The sequence below is a fragment of the Lonchura striata genome, chromosome 3 (assembly GCF_046129695.1).
Source record: "Lonchura striata isolate bLonStr1 chromosome 3, bLonStr1.mat, whole genome shotgun sequence".
Classification (NCBI taxonomy): domain Eukaryota; kingdom Metazoa; phylum Chordata; class Aves; order Passeriformes; family Estrildidae; genus Lonchura; species Lonchura striata.
Genome location: NC_134605.1, coordinates 64,243,242 through 64,268,345, shown reverse-complemented (window position 1 = coordinate 64,268,345; position 25,104 = coordinate 64,243,242). Strand labels below are relative to the sequence as shown.

Sequence of the window (25,104 nt, the reverse complement as noted above, 5' to 3'; positions counted from 1 at the left end):
ATTGTGCTTTAATATCATCCTACATGTCACATTAAAAATATAAGATACATATTTAGTTCATTGTTGGTTCTTCTACCAATCTTAATATGCACAAAACCCTAAGGTCCTGATCCTTGAAACAAAATTTTAGAGAGCATAGTCTAAAAAATGTTCATTCTAACATCGATTTTCCTATTTTCTTATTTTGCAACACATAAAAATGACCACCGATGCTAAAATCTTCACATATTTTCTACCTATTTTCTTATGCAATTGTTCTCAACCTTAATTTCAGGGTGAGACAAAGCATGAAAAATTGCAACATAAGGTGGCAATACCTGAATTTCTTAGCACTAATTTCTGTTACAGGTTCAAAATGGTTATTGGTTCAGAACTTATTTTTGCAGAACATATTATGGAAAAGCAAAAGGAAGACAAAGACATAGAAGAAACAGAGGTGTGAATTACAGGTATATACTCACTCTTTTGATTCACGGGCCTTCTTACTAACATGTTGGACAAGTGTGTCATAGCCAGATATTTCACCCTGACTTTGAGCAGAGGTACATTTTTCTGTTTCTTCTTCAATCACAGGTCCCACAGTATTTCTTATGTATTGTCTAAGGTATTTCACAAACTCATAGCTGAAAGAAACATTCAAAATTAAAATGTTGTATCTCTTTGAATTCACCATGAAGCATTTTCGACATTATATCAACAACCACTATCTTTTCTCCCACTAGATTTGTTACTCTGAGTTAAGAGTTTATGACTTGCATAGAAATAAACTTCAGGAGCGTAAAATAACACATTACAATTTTATTTTCTTCAGTATGGTCAGTATCGGCATACTGTAGGGACAACCAATACCAAACAGAAGAAATAAAACAATAGCTAGTTTACCAAATGCACATTTTCACTTTGTGCTGCTTCTAAACATAAAAATCCACTCAGAAAAAAGGTAAAGTTTTCATAGACAAAAGAGTATCAAGAAATTTCAAATTCCAGAAGAAATATTTCTTGTAGCATAAACTGTCTGGTAATATTATTTATGCATTATACAAACAAAATGAGGAAATACAGCAAAAATACAGTTTATAAATTAGAGCATATGAGGACACCTATGGCCTATGAAATTCTATGTGTTATAACAATGCACAGATCTCAGTCAAACTGATAAAATAGCCATCTGTGATTACAGAACCATATAAAATTCAAGGATTCACCACCAGTTTGCAGTCTTATGATCAGATACCCACAGACACTTGCTAACAGAATAGAATAATCAGAGGGAGCTCTCAAACTAAAGACTCTCCCTGGGTTCTCCAAATTCATATTAGCTATAGAAATTGCTAGAGTAGTGCTCAGAATAAATCAACTTTTCTTTTTGGCTAGTTTTGTGATTTGTAAAAAGGGCAAGGCAAACAGCAACATAGAAAAAAGTAATAATATAGTAACAATACATGCGTAATTTTATTTTCATTGATTCAAAAGTAGATGTGCAACTACTTCATGTTAACTTGTTTGAGCCCAGGACATCCCTCTGGCTGCCCTGGCTGTCTCCAGACCCTGGCAGGGGTCTCAGAGACCCTAGCATGAAGTCAAAAACATCCGTGGCGTCAATTTTAGACAGCTTTTTCCATAGACAATTTTGTATGAGGAATTACAAGCCACAAGTGTTTTAGTAGTGTGATATTTGAACTAACACATGGTGGAAAAGTAAAATTTTGGGATTTTTAGAATATAATTCAGGAGATAAAAGATGAAGGAATTTGGGCATGTCCTAGCCTTCTTCTCCTTCGTCTTGTCCTCCATGTCTTGGTGTGATGGCAACACTTTTCTATTGGTTTAAGGCAGAGATTCACAGTCTAACATGGGTGATGGGAATTGGTAATAAATTGTAAACATAGCACACAAGTATATAAGGTGGGAGCCGCCCGAGGCTCGGGGGCAGATGGTCATGGCTTCCTTTTTGGACGGAGCTTGGCAGGTCAGAGAAAGAATGTTATAGATAAGAAGAAATAAACAACCTTGAAAATGCAATTGGACACATTCCAGGCTCCTTCTTTGGCTGTGTTGGGCTAGGGAGAAAAGACCCTTTACAATCTCAGGGTCACCCTGACCCACAGAAAATCGAGAAATCAACAATAACTTGGATTAAAAAACCCAAAAATCAAACAACAAAGCACACAAAATTATATCATGATAGATGCTTCCTCACTGGATTGCCTACCTCAGGCTCCATCAGGTATATCAGTATTTTTCTTTTCCCCTACACTTCGTTCTTGTTCTCAGTGAAGGTAATAGAAATACATCTCAAGAAATATGTTTATTTTGGTTTTCATTTGTGAAATTGCACACAACTTTCCACTGCATGAAAGCTTTCATAAAACTGTCTCCCCTCTGTTTTACAAGGGCAACACTTCCAGGGTATATGTTTTTGCAGTGACTCCTTCACTCTGAAATATACAGTAGCCACATCACTATTCACACCACTACTTTTATGTCAGAGGTTCTAGTCTTCATCTTCTGCATTATTCTTCCACCTTATAATGTTTTGTAACAATTATGCATTTCAGCAAACACAATACTACTTCTTCACAAGCAGAATCAATCCAGACTGACCTGGAAGGACTTATAAAGAAATCCACTCGGGTGTTAAAAATACCTCTAATGTAACAGAAAACATGCTACTTAATGCAGTTTAAAATCCTGTTGCCTACTGGTGCAAAACAGAAGTTTTGTACTTGATTCAATTTTCCTTTTTATTAGTTTTCTAAGGGTCCTGATTTTCTGTCTTTTCTACATCCAAGTGGGAACAAAGGGTAAAGCAAGGTCTCAAAAACTGGTAAAATTACTGCATCAAAATAAGCATGAGGTAGAAACAGTACTGCTCAAAATGCTGAGCTGAACTAGAGCACTGGACAGTCTAAAAGCACACACTACTGATAATAGAGCTTGCACTCTGGATGGATAGGTTAAGGAGAAAGTTTTTTAATAGTCTCAGTTATAAATGACCATATGACCTCTCTAAAAACCAGTCTGTACTGCCATGGGTCGCAAACAAGACAAGAATACCTCCCAGAACCAGATAGTAACCCTCATGTTCTGAATTTAAAGATCACTCGATTCTCCATTAAATGTAAATTAAAAGTGTTCTCATGAAAAGAAAGTATCTTTAGGATCACAGATTTTCTAACATACAAGAAAGAGTAATGGATGTCAAGGTTTCACTGCTGTAAAAGCAAAAGCTATATAGGCATTGCTTCAACCACTTACAGACCTTACTCCTTAACCCTGGGTATCCTGTTAGGTTCTCAGAAAAAAATGACAGAAATATATTCAAAATTTTTTTGTCTGAGCTTTATTGTATATGTTTTCTCTAAATATTTTTTCTTTCAGAATTACATGTCTTGCAACTTTGATATGTGTACAAACAAATTATTTTGCTCTCATGCTTGTCAAACAGCAACCTACAACTCAAAATTCGCACGTGTACAAGCAACAGTATAATTCAATACATTTGTAATAAAAACTAAACCTGAGCTAAAATGCTTTTCAAAGAATCTCCAGAACACGTGCAAGTGTCAAGATTTTAAAATTACAGTGAAATTTTAGATAAACCCCAGTTCCATTTCACATACTTACTTTTACCTAGTTCCTACCACTGACAAAGGAATGCTAAAACCTAGGTCAATTTAAGAGAATGTAAATAGTGCCACTTCTGAAAAAAACTGATAGGGAACCAGCTTTCTCAGAAATCAGGTCACAGAGCTGTTTCTTATTAAAATGTCCTCAGGTTATTTCAGCCTGATATTGTCTTGGCTTGTGATAAACTGTGTACTAAAAATCTCCCATGTAGTAAAGAAATAATCAAGTTATAGCATCATGGAAACAAAAGAGGAATGTGGGATCTGGAAATCTAGATTGCATGTGAGGTCACACTGTCAAATCTGATTTAACAGAAGTGTGATGGGGATACATTTCTGTTTTACTTAAAACATAAATCATTAAAAGAATTATTGGAATAGATAGATAAGATAGACATGTTCAGCAATATAGGCTAGAGAGAACAATCACATATAGAAGCCAAATGGTCCTCTGAAAAAGTACTCTATTTTGTAAAACAAGAGTATGCTGTCTAGCAGGTGTCAAATATACCAAGAGTCTTCAGTGACTACTTCTTCTAGCTCCTTTTCACATGTGCATTTAGTACATTACATGTGCATATGCATCAGAGCTTTGTAAATTCCTCTCTCACAAACAGCTCATGAATTACTACTACGGCAAAAATATATTAGCAAGAGTGGATGGGAAAAAAGGAAATCAAGAAAATGGCAACTATAATTTTATTATTTGAATTAGCATCATCTGAAAGTTGATTAGTGACAGGAATATCTATATATGTATAAATACACACACATTCATAAAGCAATATAAAGCAGACATTTCCCAGGAACAGTACAGTTTAAGACATACCAACTTCTTCAAAAGACTAAAAATAGCCAAAAATATTTTTACTTGTGAAAATTCTCATCTGTTTCCTCCAAATGCAAAAGAATTTCCTCTGCACATTCTACTGATGGGGCTCCAGTGATTTTTTCCTTCACACTCTGCAGCAACTGTCTAAGCATAGACTGTAATAGAGCTTCATCTTCACTGGTAAAATGAGACATCTGTGGAAAACAAATAAAAGAATAAGAAACTCTCATAGTCTTGTTTTTCTAAAGATGCTAAGAAAAGCACAAATCCCTTAAATTGCCACTTTTTACCATTATCAACAGGATTTTCTATCAAAAGACACAATCATAGGAAATATTTGGTAGAGCTGATCTTAAGACAAACTGAAAATAAAACTATCAAATCAGTTTCACTAAAACTCCTGACATTGTAGCATAATATTCTTAAAGGAGGTATTATATTAAGAAAAGCTTGAACATTCCTATTTGTACTTGCCCATGACAGAGGTACAAGACCACAAGGTAAGCTAAAAAAATAAAAAGGAGGATAGGTTTAACAGATGTAATGACTGTATATTGATAAGAAAGCTTTATAAATAGTCTCTCACTTGCTTCTCGTCCACTATTACCACCCAGTTCTGACTTTAGAATCTCTCTACTCAGAGCTATTACTGTGCCCATGACTGAAAGTGCTGTCAGCTTTTGCAAGGGCCAGGTGGAATTATCATAATAGTTTAATTGCCCTGTGCTAATTAACAGCAGCGACCTGACAGAGTTCTGTCAAATTAAATGGAAACTGCTGGGAAAAACTGGGAGGAGGAGAAGAAACAGTGAGAAACTGGAAACATCTACCAAGTCCAGAAGAAAGACAAACAATTAAATTTTCAAGAGCTGCAAAAAAATACACAAGCTCATTTTCGATCTTGATTAATCAATGTCTTAAAAATCTTTACATGCCATGGAAGACTTTCAAACCTCAGTGGCAGTTTTAGCTTATATATTTCTAGCCTATGTAAGGAAAAATTACTTACAGATATTTGACTTTTCTGAATTAAAAATTAAAGACTCTCTAAACACCTGTGAATAAACAATATACACCTGGAAGCTATATATGCCTGGAAGAGACAATACAGCAAATTACTGTTTAAGAATCAAATAGCATCAACCAGAGGAAAAAAAAAAAGTACCATATAGCACCAGCTGGAAGAGTTATCTTTTATGGAAGGTAATAGTTCATCCAGGTAACACTCTTCTGTGGTAACCAGCACAGTTGCTGAACATTTTACTTTGATCTATCATTATTCAATATTAACTCAATCATTTTACCAGAAATTTCATTAAACTAAACTTAGAGAAAACAAACAAAACACCCAAAATCCCTTGCAATAATCTTGAATCACTGATTTGCAGCCCTCTTTTTCTTACACAATCTCAAGATACTCAAAGTCAATGCACTTTTAGGTTTATATAAACATTAGACAATATCCTAAACCTCTGGGGGGAAAAAAAAATCACCAAGTATTTTGGTATAACTAGGATTTTTTAGAAGTTAAAGGTATCCAAATGCTTGCTGGCAGTCAGTGCAAAGCCCTGCTCAGGTTATTCATAGAGAGAAATCATGAGACTATCGCAGCTTCACCTCCAGTTTCCCTGGAGAAGTCTTACTGACTTACACGTAATCACTAACAAAGATACATATCTTACATTTCATTTGTAAAGGTTTGCGGTTTGCTGTGCTTGCTTGTTTGGTGGTTGTTGCTTTGGGTTATTTCCCAGCAGGCAGAGCCCCCATTCGGTTTCCAGGCAACACTAAATTACATCTTTACCCAAAGCCCAGTTTGGGCAGTCTTTTCAATGTCCCGACACCATCGCAAATGTGAATCCTGCCGCACAACTCAGGCAACGATTCATAAGCGGCCTGTTGTTGCCAGCATTTATCCTTACGCAAACCTTCGCCTGGGCAGGGAGGCAATTTTAGCAACCAGCCGAGGAGAGCAGCTCCCAGAAGGAGCCGTGCGAGGATCCCTGCCCCTGCCGGCGCTTTACCGCCCGTTCTCCGGCGGGGCGGCAAGCGGGACTCCTGGGGCAGCCCGCGCACCGGGAGAGCAGCCGGTCTGTCCGCAAGCGTCGGCAGAGCCTACTCCTGCCCAGCTGCTTCCCTCAGCGCACACAGCGCGGGCGAGCTCTGCCCGGGCACCTCGGACGCGCTCGCCCCACGCAGCCGCTCATCCCCGCCCTGCTGCCCACGGCCCGGGATGCCGCATCCCCGGTCCCTGCGCGCATCCCCGGTCCCTGCGCGCATCCCCGGTCCCTGCGCGCATCCCCGGTCCCTGCGCGCACCCCCGGTCCCTGCCCGCACCCCCGGTCCCTGCCCGCACCCCCGGTCCCTGCCCGCATCCCCGGTCCCTGCGCGCACCTCCCGCCGCCCGGCCCGCCGCCCTTCACCTGGGGCGGCCGCGGCCCTTGGCAACCGCGCCGCCGCCGCCGCCGCCGAGTCTCGCCGGGCGTTGGAAACATCGCGAGAGGCCGCGCGGGCCGCCCGCGCCCCGCCCGCCCGCGGTGGCGGTGCTGTGGTGGGGCCGCCGTGAGGGCTCCGGCCGGGGACAGCCCGGGGACAGCCCGGGGACAGCCGCTCCGGCCGGGGACAGCCCGGGGACAGCCGCTCCGGCCGGGGACAGCCGCTCCGCCGGCAGCCGGGACTTGTTTGCCGATACAGGCAACCCGGGCAGAGCTCGGGAGCGCTCAGCGCTTCCCGGCTTCAGGCTCCCCGCTGTTCAGCCCGGCGTGGTGGCCCCCAGGTTTGCCGCTGAAATCAAAGGAATACAGTCATGCCGTTATTCCCAGTTTACATCAGCGTGGGAGCAGGTTGACTCAGTAAATAAAATAATGAAAGGCAAGGAGTTTTTCAGTCCTCTGACTCTCCATTCCCTCCTGTGATGAAGGAGATACTAAAAAAATATCAAATAGTATCTTTTTCTCTCCAACAAATAAACGCAAAACACGAAAACAGCAAAAGCAGTTTGATATTAAATAATTTCTATTAGGTCAGCTACAATAAACCAGAATTTACTTACCATAAACACTCATAATGATGTTTTTCAAGGTGTTGCATAGTGCATTATTATCCTTGCCTCCTACATTTTTCTAATGATTCTGATGTTAGGTGATGCTAATCATCCATGATGATGTTTCCTTTAAATGTGAATCTTCCATGTAACGCTAACCTTCCATGAAGACTTGTTTCTCTAACTGGACCTGTACTCCCTGGTTAACAGAGCTCTACTTAGTTGTGGGGATCCACTTGCACAGTTAGAATTAAGCTTGTAAACTGCAGCATTTCTATTGAAAAGGGACGACTCAGGAGAAACACAAACCTCCCTTACTGCTGGTTCTCAGAAACTGGATTTTGATCAGTTGCAGCAAACTTTCTGTGATAGCTTTAGCAGTGAGCTCTTCAGTGCTTGGATGTGGCCAGTACACTTAGGTACCTGCAAAATAAAATAGGAAAAATTGTCTGTTTACTACTGCTTGCAAAGGAACTCCAGTAAACTGACCAGAGTCCCGGTAGCTTGGCCATGCAGTCTCTCCGTCTTCTAAGTGCATTGTTTGGAATGGGATGCACGTTACAGCAGCTTATTCCACACCCATGCCAAGCTCTTCTTTCACAGGCAACAGAATGGTTTGCTTTTCTGTCCTCATACCAGCAGAGAGGTGCAGTGGTGCAACACTTCTATTCAAATTCCTTTATCACTTCACAAATGCTGATTCAAGTGACAGCATCTCAGTTTCATAGCTAATAAGGAATAGAAAAAAATCAGTGCATTAATAATCCTTACTGAAACAGCCTCCACTTTAACAAGTCTTCTCTAAAAAACCTTGTAAGAAAATTGCACTTGTAGTGGCATCACTGAAAGATGTCCCATGTTCTGAAATCCTTCCATTTCTTTCTACCCTCTCCCACCTTCTGTATTGTATCCAGCTTCTTTAGCCACATTTTGCAGCCATTGGAACTTGGAGCCCTTTCTTGTGACCAAAGCTGGCAGACCTGAGATGCCGTTGACCATGATTGTTAGGATGCATCCAGGCAGAGGATGATACCACTCCGAGGGTGATACTCTAGTGTGAAGAACACCATTTTGAAGTACAGTATGTTTGCATGGATGGCTGTCTGTCATGTGAGAGAGTTTGCAATCATTGTGAAATTGTTTGTATGGATTTCACACTGGTCAAATTCCACTCACTCTAGGAATTCCTTCTCCTTGGTATTGAGATGTTCTCCCTCGGTTGTACAAACAGGAAAGCCTGGCTCCTAACCCCAGTTCAAGAAGGCACAGTCTTCATAAGATCTCAGCATTGTTAGAAAGTCACAGTGCTGACTTCTGTAATTTTAGAAACTTAAAGGAAACAATACACAAATTCTTAAAGTGTGTAGCATATAAGGTAAGCAGAGTTTCAAACTGTGAAACATTATAGGAACGTGAGTAATTTAAGTATTATAGAGGAGTTTAATTGATATGCTTTTCTCCCCATACCTTCAACATGTCCTAAAAATCATTTTATGGCAAATTTCCATAAATTTAAAATGTTCCTAAAATGTCTTCAATGTGGCAGACCAGAAAAAAAGAAAACTGTGAAAAACGAAGAATCTTCTTTACAAGCTGGTGGTAGTAGTGGAAACAGCTTATGTTGGTGCCAGGGTCATTACAACTGGGACATAATTTCTCTCCCCTCTTTCTGCTCTTTCTGACTTTTCTCTTTCACTCTAACTTACAACAAGACCACTCTTTTTTTTTTTGGAATGACACATAAAAGTTTGGAGAAATTTTTATTTTATGTAGTTAGTTTATCCAAGACTCTTTAGCTATGACTTTCACCAACTCTATATGTAGGACCTTCTAAAGAAATTGGAGGTTAGTATCTTAAATGATTAAAAAATTTAGCATAGCCAGAATCTATTGAAATTTCAGTTTATCAGCCTTTCCTTGGCTGATACAGTTTTTAAAGGACTATATACCAAAGAAATAAAAGGGAAGGCAAACTTCACTTGACCAACAAACCCAACCAAACCAAAACAAAAGCAGCTTTCTATACTCCCATTTCAGAGCTAAATCAAGATCAGAAGGAGCCATGGTGTCCTCACTTTAGAGTTTCCAAAACTGGGACTAAGATATGAAAAGGAATAAATAAGTTAGTAAAGGAGAAATAAGTTTGAATTTTGGTCTGGAGGTAGAACAAGAAATCACCACCTTTCTGCACACTGACCTCCCCTGAGAAGTTCTTGAAACTCCAAATAAAAGATCATCAACCCTTGTATGAATGTTGTGGCATTTGTTGCCCTCTCACATCACATTTATGGCAGTTTCCAAAATTAGGAGAAACAATGAACATGTTTTAAGACATCATTAGATCATAATCTAATCATAGATATCAAAAAGGAAACTGCTTAAAATATTACAGCTGATGGGAAAATCGTTTTAAGTAATCTCCAAAGGAAATTTTCTGTTTTGGAGACCATCTGTCCTTTCCTCCCTGTGCACTCTGGGGAACTACTAACCCCTGGATAGATGTTTCCGTTAAAACACTGAGGAACTAGCGGGTAAATGGTCACGAGGGTTGCAGGCTGGAGCACTGATGCGATCAGCTGCACTTAGGAGTTTTGAGTTAAAACACATGCAAACAGAATTCATATCAGTTCCGTAACAGGGAAAATGTAAAGTGTCCTGACAGGTCTAAAGTTATATCAGATGACTTTGTACGTTCTGTTGAGAGCTAAGCTGGTATGAGATGCATGTAAACTATTACAGGAATCAAAAAACTAAACTGGGTCAGTTTGCTTATTTGGTGATTAAGCTTCAGTTATGCTGACATTTCAAAAAGACTGAAGATCTCTGCTGTTCCTGATCTCTTTTTTTTCTGAAAAGTGAAAGACTGACAGGAAATCGATAGGACTCTCGCATAACATTGTAAAGCACCAGCTCTGAACCAGCCTGTCCAATAACAATCAAGAATGTTATTGATTAAAAATGTAACTCAGTGAATTTAGAGGTACCGATTTTTCCATCTGTACTTTATGATGCAGTTTTCAATAGATGCTCTGCTTGCAGTTGTAAAAGGAGCTGCTGGAAATGAGGTGATAAAGTTTATATCACAATTCTAAGTAACTACCTCAAAGAATCAAAGACAAAATAAGCCTCAATGACAATGTAAATATCCAAATGCCAATAAAATAATTTTTTGATCCACAACTTTCTTTTTGTGAAACTTCAAGGAGCCAAGGACATGTATTATTAGCTCTGACTGGCCTTAGGCAGATCTCTTAGCATCAGAATTAGGTCTTTATTGGAAATTGAGGATAATAAAATTATCTTTATATGCCATTATGAAAATTAATCTCACAACATAATAACCAAATGGCATCATAGATCTTGACTTTATTTTCCATTTCTTTTCTAATTAATATTTTGGTCCTATTTTATTGTGTGTTTCCTGAAGGTGGCAGCAATATTCAGGACTTGCAAGAATGTCTGACTTTTGAACCTATTGACCAATAATACAGCATTTCTTTCAATGTAAATGTATTTGTATTTATGGATATTAATAATATGTTTAAATCAAAATTTGATGACATAGATATTGTTGTTGTAGACACAGTATATACAATATCACTAGAAAATATGAAGAAACTATGTTGACCTGGAGTGTTAGAATTGCTTATTCTTTTGTTTGGTAGAAATTCATAAACTAAAGGTGGATTCCTAAAGTATTAAATATTTTAATTAAAAATTTACCATTGCTTGTAGTTAAAATTATCCATTTCATTGTCTTCATTGAAGCCTGTATTGTATGCTTTTTCTGAAGTGAACTGTAACCTCATTTGGGGACACTACATTAGCAGTTCAAAACACTACAAATGTTATGTGTGATCTCTGAAGGAAGATTATAGCCTATCTGTAGGGTTTCTTTCAGTTCCATTTTTTCATTGATCTTAATCGTTTAAAATCATTGCTGGAGTCAAGCAGGCAAACTATCTCAGCATTGCAGGGTTTCAATTAAAAAAGAAACTTTAACATTTCTCCTTTTGCTTCAGATGTGGTAAAATGCATTGTTGTGAAATGCTTCTGCTACTGAGGCAAGGTAGTTGCATCAACATTAAAAATATTAAATAATTTAGAGAACTTTTGTCTCCTTTCATTAGCAGTTGCCTGGTCAGGTAGTTGTAGATCCCACTCCAATTTAAATGGATGATCATGGAAGCCCACAAAGACGTCTCTGCAGCAGGGCTTTCCTCCCCTTTGTCTTTTGCTAACAGAACTGCATTATGTCAGGTGATTGTTTTGCCTGCAAGTCTTCTGTCAGCTCCAGGGCTGCTCTCACAATACATCCAGGACAAGGGCTCAAGTACCAGTACTGCTGTCCCAGAAATGCTACTTTGATGCAGGTCTCCTCAGTACAAGAGAGTCATGGAGCTCCTGTATCAGATCCAGCAGAAGGCTATGAAGATGATGAGGGGACTGGAACATCTCTTTCAAGAGGAAAGGCCGAGGGAGCTGGGCCTGCTCAGCCTCAAGAAGAGATAGATGAGAAGGCACCTCATCAATGTCTGTCAGTATCTCAAGGGGGGTGTCAAGACAATAGAGCCAGGCTCTGCTGGGTGGTGCCAAGCAACAGGATGAGGCAATGGGCAGAAACTGATGCACAGAAAATTCCACCTGAATATGAGGAAGAACTTCTTTACTGTGCAGGTGGCCATGCACTGGAACCAGTTGCCCTGAGAGGTTGTGGAGTCTATTCCACTGAAGATGTTCAAGAACCATCTGGACACAATCCTCTGCCATTTGGTCTAGGATGACCTGACTTGAGCTTGGAGGTTAGACCAGATGACTTCCAGTGGTCCTTTCTATCCTTATTCTGTGACTCTGTCAGTTGCATACCTGCCAATGGCCATGCTTCTAAAGAAAGTGCAGAACAGGGCTTCCTTTTGAGTTTTCACTTGTCCAAATGAACTCCCTAATCCTTGCATGCCTCAGATCTGAATGCTTCATCACAAGAGAAAAGTAAGGAAGAAATTTTTTTTTTCCTTAAAGTAATCTCCATTCCTAAATAGGCATGGAACACAAAAGCTACAATTTTAAATTATACTGACAGAATTTATTCCACTGTCCTTCTTAAGGAGTTTGCTTGGAAAACCTGGTGGCCCTTTTAGTAGTTGTATATTAATATTTCCGTGCCTTAGAATTGTCTGTCTTTCTTCCTGTCTTTACCAATGACTGTTGTGCTACCCCTCAAAACAGTACTTTGATATCCTGAAGTTGAATATTTTCATAATTGCTCAACTTATGTTCATCCTTAGTAAAGAATTGTTAAAGTAACTTCCTTAAGATTTCCTCTCAAGATCATCATTCATTCCTGTGCTTGTCACATTGACATTTCAGAATTCATTCATCAGCTTCTCTGAGCTGCTGATGTGGTATTCTTTTGCAGATACTGGCTGGTATTCCTCTTTGCATTTCTGCTCCCTCTTAGATTTCCCTAAAATATGTCATTGGTATCACTTCCTTTATTACACCATTATTACTACAAAGCCTAGCACTAACTACAAAGCCTAATTACTAGCAAAAGTGTTTTTGTTACTTGTGGTTTAAGTGTTGAGTGACCCCACCTTCTCTTTCCTGTTTCCCATTTGTCTTATGGAAATTTTACCAGTCCAGATAAACTACTGCTCTCCTTACCCAATGGCTTATCCTGATATACTTCTGAATCCCAGCACCAAACACAATACAGTTTCCTTCCTGGATCATCAACCCAGTTCTGTCTGTAATCTTAATATTTGCAGGGAGTCAAATACTGGAGAATTTGCTGTGTAAGCTGCTGTTTTATATTCTCTTGTTAATATAAGTTATAGTCTTCTTGTAAGAATCTCTTCTACAAGTACAGATTAATCTGACCAGATGTGACACACAGATAACTTTGTTCTGTTCATTTTTGGAATGTTGTAAAATGCTTGAAAAGTAAGCAAGCAAATTGTGCCCTTTGCTGCTCACTTGAAGCTGTACTCTTTGTAAGACAGGCTCAGGAAGACAGAATTTGGCCCATCCTTTGCCATGCTTTATTCCTTTCTGTACTTTCAGTAACATGAACTGTGCTTTGTTTTTCAAATGTTTTGTGTCCTAGCAAACTGCAACCTCTTCCTCAAAGTGATGTTTTAAAGAAATAGTCAAAGCATTGCTTGGTAACAACACTGTTTATTTAAATTACAGAAAACACTTGTTTTTACTTTTTTCTTTTATTTTGCTTAGATAGTGTCTGTGATCCTAACAGAATTTTACATCTGAGAAAAGTTTTTAGCGATTCTGTGAACAAATACAGTGTCTGAAAGAAAAATGGATGAAGAAAAACACCAGTCCTGAATGCCTTCATACACAAAATATGGTCTTTTAATAAAAAATTTATTTCAAGATTGTTGTGTAACAGAATCTGTTGTGCAATGTAATCTTATTGGTGACACACGTTCCTTAAGATAATTAATCTAATTTATTTAAAAAAAAAACTGTCATAGTTTTGCATTATTGAAGTCAATATGCCACCATCATCTCAATATAATTTCCGTGAATATTATTGTTAAGGATGAATTTGATTCAGTAAATCTGCAAGTATATTTCTCTGACATGAAAAATAATCTCCATGTAACAAGAAGAATATTTAATATTTTCACTGGTATTTTTTTAGTGCCCTCATGATGTCAGTGGAATTCCAATAGAGATATGATTTTTTCAGATGAATTTCTTTCACTGAGGAATAAGACAAACACTTCTGTATTTTGATACACCTGTTCACTGACTGTTACAAATTTTGTAATGTATATTTTATCATACAGCTGTAGTGCTGGGTTGTTGTAAGCCAAAGGCACAACATGGCACTTGGCCTTGTTGAACCTCAGACAACTGGCCTTGATCCATCAATCTAGTTTATTTGAATTCACAAGATGACTCAGATCTCTTGATTCAGAAGGTATCTTTTTTCCGGACTTGTGAATGGCCTTGTTTACTATACCAGACGTGTAGTGTGCAAGTCAGTGCTACTGAAGGGGAAAGAGCTGTGATTCTGGAGTAAAAGTAACTCTTGATGGGGGATGGAACTTCATAATTGGCTTTACAGTTGAAGCAAATGGGAGTATATTCTGTTTTGATAAGGCTGAGTGTAATATTCATCCCTTTGTAATCCGTCAGATGGGCTTTGTGGACTTGTGATTTGATTGGAGACTGATTATTCTGCTTGGAATCCTTGGAGCACTCTGTAATATGAAAAGTATGCTAAGAATGTGATAATTACTATTTTAAAGTCTGATTCCTTTTTGGTGCACTCTTTTCTGATTAAATGAGGTTCTGGAGCTGGCATTGGAGAATAATGCAGGAGGTGGAGGAAAAAATTAATGTGGATGTAGACTCTAGGCTGCTTTGGTTGATTAACTTGATTTATTCTGATGGATCTATCAAAATACACCAATGGAATATTCAATCCCAGTTTTAAGGAGGAAGGAGGATATACTCACAGATGAGTAGTTTTTGGCAAAGCTCTCAGAACACTTTAAAAATACCTGCTTAGTTTTTAGAATAATTTTGCTAGCTACTCTGATGCTTTATAGTGTTTATTGCACTAAATAATTGTAATGCCATTGTGTTTCATACTCTTTATTTTACTGTTTATGCACCATATGGTATTGATGTGTATTATATTGCATATAACTCAACACAATAAACATAATATTACAAAACAGATTTGGTATAGGTAGGTTACCTACTGTGATGAAAATAATATAAAAATATAGAGAAATTATTACTCCCTTCTTAATTTTTATTCAAGAAATAACCTGTGGTAAATTAGGTGCAATTCCACAAAGTTTTATAGAAGCATAGATCTTGTTATAAAACTGTAAATAAGCTCTGCTAGGATTTTATGGTTTTTATACTTGTCTTTTAAAATTAGTTTATATTTGTAATGTTTTGCCTCAAAGGTTACTTGGAGATCACTCCTGAGTGTTATTGCACATTCTCAATTATTTCTGAAGGCAATAAATGCCAAGAATCTCACTTTGCAGACCAGAACCGTTTATTCTTTCTATTACTTACCCCATGCAGATTTTTTTTTTTTTGCATGTTAACCATGACATCCCAATTCCTATCCATCAAAGATTTAATACTTAGCTAAGAGAGTAAATCTAGGGACTAAATAAATTTTCTGTTGTTCTATAATATGATCCTAAGGTTAGTGAGATGAGCTGACCTCTGCAGAAATAGACTGCATGGCTCTCATTTTGTTGATTTAATTCCAGAATAGACCTAAGAGCCAAAAGGAACCATTGAAATTGCATTTTTTAGGCAAACCTTCCTCTCTCAGCTTTCCATTTTGTGAGCTCCACAGAGAAGGGAAAGGAAAGGAAGGAAAGCATTCCTCTCCCAAAGGAATTACAAATTCCTTGCAATCTTACACAACTATGAAGCTTGACTGTAGCATTGTGGTTAAGTACTGATGTGGGAGTGTTGGTACTTTTCTTTTTATTAAGTCCAGTCACTGTTTAATATAAAATGGATGATCAGTCCTGACAATAGAAACAGTCTCACAACTCACTCCTACCCAAGTGTCTCTCCAGAGTCAATTTCCCACTTGTTGGATTTCCCTCCTTCTTTGGCAAATCACTACCTACTTCACAAGTCTTCAGCAGAAGAGGAAAGCCCTGCTCAGCCTAGCCTGCTTCTCAGCCACTAAAAAGTTCTAGAAGCAGGTTTGTTTTGAATTCCCCATTTCTAAAGCTGAGTTAGATACTGTCAGTGGGCACTGTGACTCTGAAGTGTAAAGAGCCAAACAGGAGGCTGCATCCTAATTTTTAGTCTCAGACCTTCCTAATCTGGTCCTAAATGCCTTCCATTTTTCACACGTGCCTCTTTTTCCAGGTCAATAGGTTATATATCGATTTTCTAGGTTATTTATCAATTTCTGTTACCTAGGATAACATAATAAGGATAAGATGTAGAAGATGTTTGTATCTTTATATGAGCATAATTTTTTTTTCAATTTTTCACTTATTTTGTATAAATGTAAGACTTTTTATCAGACAGATGTTACAGCAAATTAAAACCTGCATGGGGTACAGAAGGAAGTGAATGACAATCTGGATCAAACATATAAGGAACTATGCTGTATGTTTAGAAGTTTTATCTGCAAAAAAGGCAGCATGTAGAAAAATTCCTCTCAGCCTTTCACATCATCTGTCTGTCAAAGGTGATTTGTGTTTTATTTAATGCTAGTTGAACCTGTCATATCCCAACACTACATATTGTTTGTATCAAAGCACCAAAACCTTGGTTCATAGTACATCATGCAGATTTATTTGTCTTAAATAGTTTTTTCAGGGTGAATACCACAGACTTTGTCTTACTACTGTTACAATTTTGTAGCAATACAAAACCAATGGAGCTACTTCACCTGCATCATCCTCCCCTTCAGTCTTATGCTAATGTAGCACATCTACCAGAAAAAAATTACATCTACCTGCTCTACGTCCTAGTCATTCTTGGTACTATAAAGGAATGTAGTGCTGGTCCCATGGAAAGAGTACACAAACCAGGCCCAAATTCCCTACAGTCATTACTATTCTTCCTGCTGCAACTGTGCCCCACTGGAATTTTAAACGCAGGCACTGCAGAGGCTCATTGGGAACAAGTGAAGCTGTTCAAGTGCTGATTACACTGACAGAGCCTGAGCAAATTAGTTAATAATTAGGTGTGAAATTAATGTACACCTTCTGTTTTCCTGAGTAGATTTCCCATGTTGTTAATTTGTTTCTGCACCACCAAGGGACAAAGTACATTTAAGGAACATATGTGGGAATGAGCTAAAAATGTCCCCAGGTAAACCTTGTTACAGTTGTTATCTAAATTTTAGTATTGTATAGAGCTTTGTCTGAACTCTTCAAAATGTCTCACTCCTTAAATCTTAACTATGTATAGTGCCTGTTTGAGCAAGATGTAATTGCCTGATGAGAAAAATAAAGCATTGCTTTGGCTTTGTGTTACATTATGTTAGATAGAGACACAGTATAGTATATTATCTCATGATGCCATATCATGTATGTTTAAATTTCAAATGTGATATTTCAGAGTGTTTATATAGAATGTACTAGCTAAAAATTGTGTGATGTGATGTTGGACCTGCAGTGTGGTGCCTAATGTAGCAATGTGTTGTTGGAGGGGTTCATGTATTTCTGTATGTTGAGCAGGATGTTATATTCAAAGGAAGTGTTTTGTGATTCTTTACTTTGAGAAATACATAAATGATGTTAAGTAGACCTGAAAGCCGCTGTAGGAACTTGTGATTATAGACTGCACCAAAATTCAGAATGAACGTTATCGACATTTCACTGAAATTACCATTCTCACTGTCACCCACAATGTAGAGTGTGGGAAGATCACTTGGAAATCTGAGGTGATGCAAGATAAAGTTTGAATTTCTGGTCCTCTTAAAAGGTGATGTTAGAGACTTTTTGCTCTAACAGACCTTTTTTTGATACTCCAGTATATTTAAAGCTATGCCAAATCGTTGTCTCACTGTTTATCCTGTTAGCACAGAGTGTGACTTTTGTTTTCTGTAGCCTCTCTGACTTTTTTGACTACTCCAGTTTACCGGACAGGGATGGAAATGTTTGTATGCAAGGGCAAACATGTAAGCTTGGAAGCTTTTATGGGAATAGATAGAAGCAAGTGTATTGAAGTTTAGGAAGTACATACTGCTGTAGCAGGCAGGGCACATGAGAAAATGAAAGGTTCTTTCCCTTTTTCTAGAACAGACTTGTTATAGGAGATCAGCAAGCCTTTAAAAGATTGCTTTGTTGCCTGTTTTGAATTTTGTGCTATTCAGGTGTCTCACTTCAGCTGGAGGTAAGAATACCATTTTCATCAACTAGGAACATTGCAAAATGACATGACTTTTGACAAACTCTAGGAGTCTTTGAAGTAGCTCATATAATGTAAATAATTTCCCAAACTGTTCTTAATGCATATATTAAGCAAACAGTCAGAACAAAATTGAGCTAACCCATCAGGTTCAGATTAGCCTTCTTGCAAGAATGTTAACAGAGGGAATTTTTGTGATCTCTAAGTGTTTATTGTATGCATATACCAAAAGGTAGCACTTTCTTTTCATTGAATGCTATTTACAGTCAAAAAATCCAGGAATAATCTGAAGGATAAATAGTTAGGCTACTTGTAAACTGTGGTAGGAATATATGCCAACATTTCAGTTTACAAAGGATAGTATTTGCATATAAGTCTAAAGAACAGTTTACATTAAAAAAATTAGAAGGCTGATTCATCAAAAATCAGTTACAAAAATACATTAGGATTAAATAGAATCTAAATGTTATGGCTGGACTTAAGTGGCTTGATTATGCTTTTAAATATCTAGCATTGAGTTTCCATAGTCTTAATAAACTGAATTTTTTTTTCTTCCAAAAATTGTTTCTACTGTTTATCCCATTTGAATAAATATTAGTGCTTGGACTGGCTGGCAGGGGAAGAGAGGCAAAACCCTTTCACTCAAGTCACTGCTGGTGAAAGCTCTGAGAAGCACCTGCCATCTGGACTATGACCTGTGCCTGGGTGAGGAACTGTGTTTTCATCAATTGTCAAAGTTGGTCTGCTTACCATCTCCCAGGATGAAAAATTTTAAGGCTCTCTTAGTGCAGTCTTAGGTTAAAATATTTTTAATGTAGGCTTAGTCTTATTATGGATTTCATCAGTTTTCTGATGTGGGTGTTCTTTTTTTTCCCATCTCATAATCCTTTTCTAAGGCCACCCATTCTGCTTCATGCATGCTCATGAGTAATAGAGGACCATTTTTACCAGACCTGTAGATAATGATCTTTTTGGATTATGTGTCTTTTACTTTAACCACAAAGTTTTTTTCTGAGCTGCAACCTTCTCTTCAGTGTTAAATTCTGAATGCAAGAAACTGTATTTTATTGGTCTGTGATTTGCATTCTCTCTTTTTGTCATTACTAGTATACGTGCTTCTTGCCACCAGTGCAAAAGCTTTCCTCTTTGTCTTCTTTGCTTTTTTGCTTTCAGTTTTCTTGGAATTTGCAGTAAGAATAACAAAGTGGGAGAGGTACTTGGAGGATGTTGAACCCTTGCAGCTTTAATCAGAGGCCCATGAAGGTGCTTCCAACTGTGTTATTAATTTCCCTCTGCTGTGCCAGGTTCATCTTCCTCCTTCTTCCTTGACCCAGCTTCCTTTGATCATGTCTCTTCCCTTCCCCATCAGTTTTTCCAAGAGGTACATAGCCCAGAGTTCCTATTCCCCTTTATGCCTCTGCCTGCCCTCCTTCCTTACTGTTATAATTTTTTTTCCCCTTTTTTTTTTGTTCCTTTCCCTCAGTTAGGCATAGAAAGGACAAGGACCTTGTCCTCTGGGCTTTCTTGAACTTTGGGTGCTATCCATAAGTTCACTTCACTCTGGCAAATGTCAGAGTCTATTTAAGTCCATGGAAAGACTCCAGTAATTTCAGGGAGGTTTTGGTACTGGCCGTGAGACCATGGCTGTGTTGGTCAGAATTTCTTTCCATAGCAACCTTATCCAGGTATTCAGTAGAATGTCATGGCTTACCCTCATTCTCCAAAACACTTGTTCACTGTTATAGTAAGTGGTAACTACAGCAGCAGTGAGAAACTCTTTCTTGACTTGTTTCTTGAGCTATTGGAAATATTACTTTTTCAGTGATCACAATATCATGAATTTTTGCTTCCTTTCCACAAAAAAAACCCTTTTTTTTAAATAAGAAAGTAGCCAACTGATTCATACAATACATCTGAACTTTTACAATGATGATTCATGTACCAAATAGCCCTATGGAATGCAATTGCCTTAATTTTTCATAAAGAAAACCAGAAAATGCTTATTCTTAATTTTTAGTGATACTTCCTCAGTTTTTTCCAGTTTTACTTTATATCATATTGAGGTTAACATTTTTAAAGAAATGTCTGTGACATTTCTTTAAAACCAGTTACATTGCCCTTCAGTTAGCCCCGTGCTAAGTTTGAGATATTCAACACTTTTAATTGTATCTTATAATTAGTCCAAACATTCTGACCATTTCTGTTGTTCTTCGTTGAACTTAATTTAGTAATGTTTTTCTACTTCTTGAAAGTAGTCTAAAAATTCTCAACCTATTAGCCAAATTGTCTTATTAAAATTTCAATATTTGACTGGTAAGTTTGTATAACAAGGTGGTCATGGTATATTAATACTTTTAATGAGCTATTGAAGAAATTACTTCACATATCTTGGAACTCCTAATTTTCTTCTTGGCATATACATCCTAACTATGAATACCCAAGTATTAATGGGTTCTTGGCTTAAGTTACACAAGATTTTTTCTCTGTCTGTAATTCTTTTTTTTTTTTTTTTTTTTTTTTTTTTTTTTTTTTTTTTTGACAGTTGCTTCTAACCTCAGGATACAATTTACAATTTTTCCCAATTTTTCCAGCCTTTAGGAATAAGTCAGAATATCCTCTGGAGTTTTTTTTGGTTTTTTTTGGTTTTTTTTTTGATAACTAGAATTTACTGTCTTTTTAGATCCTTGGGATTTATGTGCCAGATTTGTGTTTTAAAGTTACATCAAATGAAGATAGTACACAATCTATGCAAGCTGATCCACAAATTACATTTTGTTGGCTGATATTTATAATCCTTTCCTCTCATTTTAATGTGATTTCTCAACTGTAGAATTTTTTTCCAATTTCTTATCTCTGCCAATTTAGTTTATTAAAAAACGTCATCATGATCCTTCTCACGGAAAAAAGAGGTCACTGCAACACTGATAATTCTGCTATTTTAGACAGCCAAAAAATCACAGTGTGAGGCAGATATGCCATTTGTTCAGTGTTGACTATAAATTGGAGCCATGGCAGGAGACAATTGTTCATGTCAAAACCAAATCCTCAAATAATTTATCAAATTTGATTTACAATCCAGGAGAATTGTAAGGAGAATAAGATGAAGGAGATAATAAAACATTTTTGAGAGATCTCTGATGTTATCATGTTCTGGCAAGCAAATGGGAATTTGTCCCATCTGCTTCTAAATTTCAGGCTTGGATGAAATTCTTGAATAAATAAATAAAAAAGAAAACCACAACAAAAAATCCCAATAAAACACTCCTCCCCAGAACAAAACAAAAGGCAACCAAACAAAAAAGAATCCATCAAAAGTAAACTGATTAATAATGCATGTCCAAATGCTAACAAAAAGTAGTAGATTGGTCGTAGTTGGAAAAGACAGAAAGTTCATCTGGTTCAAACTTTCATGTGAAAGGGAGCCCTAATGACGTTATCTAGTACCCTTTCCAATGGTATCTTAAAACCTACAATGACGGAGACTATCGCATGACTGGGAGATTGTTCCAATTACGGATTGTTCTCACAGTGAAAAATTTACTTCTTATATCAAGATGAAACCTGTTCTTATGAAGCTTGAGCCCACTGTCCCTTGTCCTCTCCATTTGTGTCCTTGTGAAGTGACCTTCTGTTGGCTTTTTAACTGCCCTTTAAGTACTAGAAAATTGTGATGAGGTCACATGAGTCTTCTCATGAGAGAAATTAATTCCTTCAGTTTTCCTTGTAAGTCAGATTCTCCAGGAACTGAATCATCTTTATGGCCCTCACGTGGATCTTCCCAAGTCTGTGCATGTCTGTTTTGAGTTGTGGAGCTGAAAACTGGACACAGTTCTTAAAGCACATCCTCAGTTTTGTTGGCTGATACCTCTGCAGATAGCCTTTAGAGATGTAATTGAGAGTTACATCCCTTTTACTATCTTGAAACTCAGCTAAATCTTGGCTTTTGTACACTTTGCATTAATAGCATTCTTGCAATTTTTTCTACAAGAATATATATATATATATATATATATAAAATTTGCAGGAGGATTTTGAAAGGAGGAGTACTTATAGTTGATGAAATATTTCTTTTTTGTCCTGTTAAATTTTGGTAAGCCTCTGCTGAGATATAAATTCTTCATACTGCCATTGATCTTCTTTAGCACATGGGCCACAAGAAAAGACTATGATAGCAAGCTGAAATATTCACAGACTGTGAAACTCTGTGGCTGGGCTGATTCAAAAGCCAAGGCAAAAAATAGTTATTCTTTCTAATGGAATCAATATGCAATACCAAAATACACAGTCAAGACTGGAATTATCTCTATCTCCATATCTGCTTCAGTACCCCCAAATTTTCTGTGTTTCCCTGGAGTATGATATAGACAGCAGGAACAGAGAGAAGAAAAGCTGAGTTATTGTTAATTGTCTCCCAAACAAACCAGGTGATTGCTATCCCCATTTCATCATATTAAAGTACATGTGTATGGAGAAGGGAAAGAAGGAAATAAGGTTATGGTAAAGCTGTTTTTGGCAGTGACACACAACCTGGAAGTGTCTTAGAACCTAGCAACTAGATATATGTTACAGATCCTTGTCTTTCACTCTTGCCAGGAGCCTCAGTCACTCACCAGGGCTGCAGTGCCCAGGTGCTGTCTAAACACAGAAAGAACAGTCCCTGTCAGTTTACAATCACAAAAGAAAAATAATAGGAGAAAACAAGAAGCAATGTGCTTAAAAAAAATATGTGTTTTCTGAGTTGGAATTATGGATTGTCAAGTGAACTTTTCTTGCAATACCAACTTTTGAACATGTTAGTGGGCACTCATATCCTAGGACTGGGCATGTACCCCTGTCGTGGTTTGACACGGAAAGGGAATTTTTTCCGGAAGGAAGAGGTCAATTTAGGTATTGACCAATTGAAAGTAGACACGCCTCTGAGAACACAGAGGGGCTAAAAGCAGAATTCCCAGGGGAACTCGCTCTCTTTGGTTCCGGTCAGTGTGCAGTGCAGACCTTCCCCCGCCCAGCCACGAGCTGTGTTAGCCACAACCTGAACCAATCTTCTCCTCCAAGAGAGACTGTGTTTTGGGAGGATGCCAGTGAGTCAAGAGACCTGCTTCAGCTGGGAAAAAAGACAAAATAGGAGTGAACAGAGAAAAAGTTAGGGGGTTTGTGGTGGCACCCCCTTGCCCTGGAAAGGAAAGAGAAGAGAAGAAGATCTCTGTTCTTGAGCCCTCGGCCCCAGGGGAAAATGGGGGGGGGCTGTGGTCCCAAACAATGAAAAACTGAACTGTTGTTTTCTCCCCTCTTGGCAGGGCATCCTTGAAAGGAAAAATCCTAAAAACAGTCTGTCCATCCATGCATTTAGTGGTGAGAGCACTGTGCATGGAAAGGAGAAGGGTCACCATGGCAAACTTTTCTCCGGGCGGTGCCATGTGTGACATGGAAACACAGGATGTGGAGCTGTGTTTTCTTGGGGGGTCTGTGGCACAGGAGAGACTGTTCCCTCAATGGACTGAGTATCTATTGTTTGGAGGGTGGAAACCTGATTGGGGTCCAGATTGTGTCTCACTGTGGTTTGTTGGAGTTGGGTGGTGGGGGGAGGAATGTTTTGCAAGGTTTTCATTTGGGTCTTTGTGTAGTTTTTTTTCCCCTTCTTTAGTTTTCTCTTTTCTTTTGTAGTAGTAGTTTAATAAAGTATTTTTCTGTCATTAAGCTTGGGCCTGCTTTGCTCTATTCTAGATTCCACTTCACAGCATTCAAGGGAGGGATCACATTTTCATGGGGGCACTGGCATTGTGCCAGTGTCAAACCATGACAACCCCAAACACAGGTTTAATACACAAAGCAATGTATTTTCTAACCTTTTTTGTGTTTAACTTTTCAAACCATAACTCAGGGCTCTTTAACAACAGACAGTTAAGAGTGTAAAAATAAATGTATCATTCTAATAATGAATGAAAATAAAGGCATTGTTTTATATGGAATTCAAATGAATTAATTATGGTCATCACTTATCTCCTGGGGAAAAAAAAAAAGCTTTCTTCACCTATGTTTATAGATTTCAGTAGCTTTGATGGGATTTTATAAACTAAGCCTTAAAATCTGCTGTCAAGCAATGGACAAAAATCTTATGAAAGAAGTAGAATTTAATGAATGGATCTCTTGAAGACACCAACTTAAAATGAAATTCAGTGATTAATTAATGTTGTATCCACTCTGAAGGTTTCAAATATATTACTAGTAGAGAAAGACATTAAATACAATCCATTTTATATGCAAGTTGGAACAATTTCTACCAGTTAGGATAGTCTCCAGCATGCTGATCCCAGGGAAGACCATGGAGCAAGTTTTCTTGAAGAACATTTTGGGACAGGTCAAGAAGGAAGTGACTGGCAACAGACAGCATGGATTTTCTGGGGATTGATAAATCATACCTTACCAAGCTGACAGCAGTGGGTACCATTTACCTTGACTTTAGCAAGTCTTCCAGCAGAGTCTCCTTTAAACTTCATGGAAATAAGTTGAGTCATTACACTGTGAATGGGTGGAGATAATTGGCTAAAAAGTAGTTGGATGGTTGGGCTCAAAGGACAGAGAGCAGTTAGAGGATTTTTTTTACCTGGAGGCTGGTGGCAGTGGAGTGCCACCAGTGCATCTGCCCTGGGACCTCTTCTGTTTGACATCACAGGAGCACCCCAGTCCAACCCCAGCAGAGTCTTCTGTAGCAGGGCTAC

At 38.0% G+C, this 25,104-nt stretch overlaps 1 protein-coding gene across 6 annotated transcripts in view; it reads right to left on the bottom strand.

The window, feature by feature from the left end:
- Positions 1-6,948, bottom strand: part of TBC1D32 (TBC1 domain family member 32) — a 75,388-nt gene extending 68,440 nt beyond the window's left edge. The window contains exons 1-3 of one of the 6 annotated variants that reach the window (XM_021547178.3): positions 6,885-6,948; positions 4,501-4,655; positions 462-623 (exon numbers count right to left, since the gene is read on the bottom strand). In XM_021547178.3, the coding sequence (XP_021402853.3) occupies positions 462-623; positions 4,501-4,655 (317 nt within the window). In that variant the 5' untranslated portion in view covers positions 6,885-6,948. Of the gene's footprint in view, positions 1-461; positions 624-4,458; positions 5,215-6,855 lie in introns of those variants that run through there. The other 5 variants (XM_021547177.3, XM_077782251.1, XM_077782252.1 and 2 more) reach the window with 5 other exon arrangements.
- Between the last annotated feature and the right edge of the window lie 18,156 nt (positions 6,949-25,104).